Source organism: Plasmopara halstedii (genome assembly GCF_900000015.1).
Source record: "Plasmopara halstedii genome assembly, contig: Scaffold_1878, whole genome shotgun sequence".
NCBI classification, from domain to species: domain Eukaryota; phylum Oomycota; class Peronosporomycetes; order Peronosporales; family Peronosporaceae; genus Plasmopara; species Plasmopara halstedii.
This window is the reverse complement of record NW_020188786.1, coordinates 223,126-227,523: the sequence shown is the minus strand read 5'-3', so window position 1 is coordinate 227,523 and position 4,398 is coordinate 223,126. Positions and strand designations below refer to the sequence as shown.

At 42.3% G+C, this 4,398-nt stretch overlaps 2 protein-coding genes across 2 annotated transcripts; both read left to right on the top strand.

Moving 5' to 3' along the window:
• Nucleotides 1-3,313: 3,313 nt before the first annotated feature.
• PHALS_02291 (uncharacterized protein) lies at nt 3,314-3,712 on the top strand (the record flags this gene model as incomplete). The annotated part of the gene is made up of 3 exons (XM_024716761.1): nt 3,314-3,316; nt 3,373-3,512; nt 3,607-3,712. The coding sequence occupies 3 exons, from the start codon at nt 3,314-3,316 to the stop codon at nt 3,710-3,712; spliced, it is 249 nt and encodes an 82-aa protein (XP_024582328.1).
• Nucleotides 3,713-3,819: 107 nt separating this feature from the next.
• On the top strand, nt 3,820-4,037 carry PHALS_02290 (uncharacterized protein; the record flags this gene model as incomplete). Its single annotated transcript, XM_024716760.1, has 2 exons — nt 3,820-3,900; nt 3,969-4,037. 2 exons carry the CDS (start codon nt 3,820-3,822, stop codon nt 4,035-4,037), a joined length of 150 nt encoding a protein of 49 aa, XP_024582327.1.
• Between the last annotated feature and the right edge of the window lie 361 nt (nt 4,038-4,398).

The following is a 4,398-nucleotide window of genomic DNA, read 5'->3' as shown; positions in this document are numbered from 1 at the left end:
TTCTTCAGAACAACATGGTGGGATGTACGAAGTACAGTGCACTCAACTTGGTCGATGGATAATTTACCAATTGCTTATGAGAGCGAGTGATAATCCACTGATAACGGTGAGTACTCCGATCGGCATGCTATGGGAGTGGCTGGTGATGCCCCAAGGGATGTCAAATGCACCAGCAACATTTAATCGTCTGCATCTTCGGCGCGAAAGAAACCTCCCTTTTTAGGGTTCTTCAATTGGAAGCGTAGCCTTTGCGCGAATGCCGCTGAGATCAAGAACATTGTGGACTAGCGGGTTTCAAAAAACCAAAAAGACTTGCGCAAGTGGCTTGGACCCGCCAACAACTTGCACAAGTACACCGCATATTATGCGGAAATGGCACGGCCATTGTCCAATCTCCCAAAGAAGGGTACGGAATGGTGTTGGACACCGAGCATCGGAAAGCTTTTGACAGGGTCAAAGGCAGCCTCCTTCATGCACCAATACTGGGGTTTCCAGACCCCGATCGTCATTTAGCGTCGACTTTGACGCTTCGGAGTTTGCCATCGGCTGTGCACTGCTGCGAGCAGACGCCGAGGGGAGTGATCGGGTAATCGCTTTCAAATATTACCAGCGTAAGGCTACGGAAAGGAACTACCCACTCCACGTTAAGGAATTACTTGCAATGAAGTATGCACTTGTCAATTTCAAGGTGCACCTGCTTGGCTCAAAGCCGTTGGTGAATCACAAAGATCATGCGTCATTACCGACTATGACTTCGTCGCCTCACCTCTCGCAGAGGATGGCCAAAGGGCCACCATTCTTTGCAGCATATAATTTCGAGGTGCAGTATAAGCCAGGAAGGCAGAATGCTTTGGCTGATATGATGTCACACAGACCGGGCTTTGAGCTTGCTCATGTCACGACGGTGACTCGTCAGTGACAGATTTAATTTGCGTCCATTACGCGGTGATAGTATATGTGTAGCGCTGCTACAGGCTCTCGGGAGCAAGGAGTTTGGAAAATAGGGCAAGAAATTGTCGGTGCGTTTGCGCGCACGGTTATATTGATATTCGTTGAATAACGGGTTGCTGTATTTTAGCACCGATTCGACGGATACGCCACGAATTGTGTTTCCTCACGATAAGGATTTGAATACCGTATTCTCTATGAGGCTCACGACAGTGGTCATCTCGGACATGAAAAGACGTATAGCGTGGTGAGTTGCTACTATTGGTGGCCCAAGCTGTACAAATGAACGAACACATATGTGCGCATGTGTGAGACGTGTCAGAGGGTGAAACCCTCTCCGGAGTGCTTGAGTGAGATTCTTTTTTTGAGGGAATGGGTGTATCGAGTTGCAAGCCCTATCATGATGTTTCACTGCTACACTATTGTCACTGTTTTCCCCCAGACCAAGAGCAAAGCACCAGAAGTAATAATAGAAAGTACCATGGTAAAGTCTCATGACGAGTATTATATGCAGATGAGCTGGACTGAACCCGCAAAAATGGGGTACGGAAGACCCTCCAGCTGCTAGCTTCAGACTATGAAATACAAAAATGTTGGTAACATGTCAACAAATCGATTTTTTAAATAAATTTGGTATGAAAAATATATTTGCCTTTGGGTGTATATATAAAATTAAAGGATTACACATCTCAAGGAAAGTCAGCTTTATTTTTATTAACATCGCCAAAGCTTTGTTATTAATACTATCTAAAAACAGCCCGGAATATTTTAAAGTAAAAATTCGCCGAGCTTGTAAAAGGGCAAAAATGGGCAAGACACATTTTCAAGACAGACTTGGCGAAATTGACCGCACAAGGTATGTTCAAAAGAACGCCTTCTAAGAAGATCGTTTACTGTTGCATGCATGAAAGGGTCAAGTATTTATCATTCACAACAGCCGTTTCTCCTGGACTTGGATAACTGGCACGGCACAGCAAGACCATATTTTAGCGACAAGTACCAGTAAGAATAATGCAAGCGCGAGTGGCGGTCAACACTTATGCCGGAAAGAAGGACGAAGTGTACAGGCAGCAAACGGAACGGGATTTTGTGTTCTTGATTGCTAGTCACCAAGAATGGGAGCCACGTAGGTTTGGATGAGACCGATCAAAAACGTTCACTACTGGTTTTATATCTTTTCCTTCAAACCCAAATCAAACAAAAATCTAACAAATTATGGGTCCAAAGACGGGATTCGATCTCCCAACGAATATAAATAATTTGACGACCACCTCGATGTAGAGTAGAATTTTTCAAATTTGAGCCACAAAGACATGTTATCTCAGTCGCGCAATGAATACTGGAAAAGATTAGCTGAGAATAGAAGCTTTAAGTCTGCCTTTGGTGCATGAAAGCGGATAAATGTTCAGGCATTTTCTCTATACCCGAAATTGGCTTCCAACACGTTTCCTGGAATATATTCCAGTGTCCTACCATATGCGTGATCAGAGAAGACCGGCGAGTATCCTGATTGAGTTTACATATCGTGTGAGGGGCATAATACTTGAGCTATTGAATGTAATGGCAACAAATCGGAATGGTGCTATATTGCTAGCTAGAGAAAACTGGGATTGAGTAGTTCGATGTATCAGAGCTGTGTCAAGGGCTTGGTAGCGGCGTTTGAGAGTGAGGAAAGGATTGTGTTCGGCACGATCAATTAGAGGCATCCGGGCTCACATGGAGCGAAGAAATCGAGGTTAATGTTCTGAACCAATCTTTGGCCGTAATCGCGCGGTGATATTATCTCTGCCATGTTTAGTCCGTTAGTTCGAAAAATCGATGTCGTAGCATACAATGATTCGCAATGAAAAAAACTTCAGCTCAAAGCTTGAAATCAGTAATTGGTCGGAGCATTACTAAAATTTGATGGCGGTGACCTATGATTCTGGTAGGGCGAAACAGATATTTTCGGAAAATATCATTATGATGACGATGTTTTCCAGATTAGATGTGCATGTCTCGACAATCTGAAGAATATAACATTTATCTCAGCCTACGGCAACCAAAATTAAGAGTCGGCACTTGGTTGCAACAGGGCGAGCAATGCTATGACAAAGTCACTTAGGCAAGTGCGGAAGACCAATGCATCAACGGTGGCTTGTCCTTAGAAAAATCAGGTCGATTTACACTGGTCATTAAGTACATGATATCAAAAGGAGAAATTTTTTGGAGCAAGCCCAGCAAACATTAAGTGAACAATTTGTAGACTCTTGATAACTTGATTGATTTCTTAGGTATTGTAGAACAGCCGTGAAAAACAGAAAAACTCTCAAGATGATGAAAGGGGAGTGTCACGATCAGACTCATATCGCTGGTTCATGAGAAGATGGTACGATTGTGCGCTATGCGAATAAATCTCAAGCGGAATATTCTTGTTTCTCAAAGATTGTATCTAAAGAGGTGGGCAATGGGATATCAGAGGCACGTGGTGGAAACATACCAACGATGGATGCGGAGACATATTACAGCGATTGTGGCTTTAAAATTGTCACATTATTGGAAAATGCTGGCCATTGCGGTGTCAGGTGATGAACATTTTTTTTTTTCAGTCGTACGACGTGATATGCGAAATCGTTTCACTAACGTTTTCGTCTCTTGTCGTATTATTTGCCTATCAAGATGGCCCACGACCCTGCGTCAGAGATTATATCAAAGACAAAAATCTTGGAAATTGTCTAAAGTGTGCGAAATTAAAATGCGAAATTCGGGATATAATCCCCTTTGATCCAATCGGTTTAGGCTTTTGAACGAGCTTCAAGGGTCAAATAGCTTCAAGATTATTGATATTTGTTTCTGATCATCGAGCTTATATTCCTGACCAAAACCATAGATATGGCGACCAACAAATTGAAAGCATCTCTTAGTGGTTCTCGAAAAAGTTTAGCAATCCCAATTTACGAATCGAAAGAGGTGGTGAACACAAGACATTACTGCAAACAAACATACGTGTCGGAAATATGAATCCGATGAATTCTGGTCAGGCAATGTGGAAGCCACAAAAGAATGTAGATCAAAGCAGTTTATGGAGAGTTACAAGCACTGAAAGTTAATAGGCAAATCCACTTATTGCTCAAGATTTAACGCATACTGCGTAAAATTGGGTGTTTAAAACCAAAGACCAACGCAAATGGCAGGTGGTTTTGTAGAAATGACACCATTTCGAAGTCAACAACACGTTGACTTTCGATTTGGAATAAGTGAGCAATTTTTCGTTCTAGTTCTTAAAATGTTCAAAAAAAGAGTCTCCTATTTCTATATTATTGTCTTCGTAAGATCAATTAAGGGTTTATAGCAAAAGGTGATACAAATAGAAAATATATGCGAGATGTGATACAATTGTGTTTTAGACACCATCGTTATGAAAAATACAGGGAAGGTCAGCAGCAGGGTCTATCTTTCAGGCACATGCAA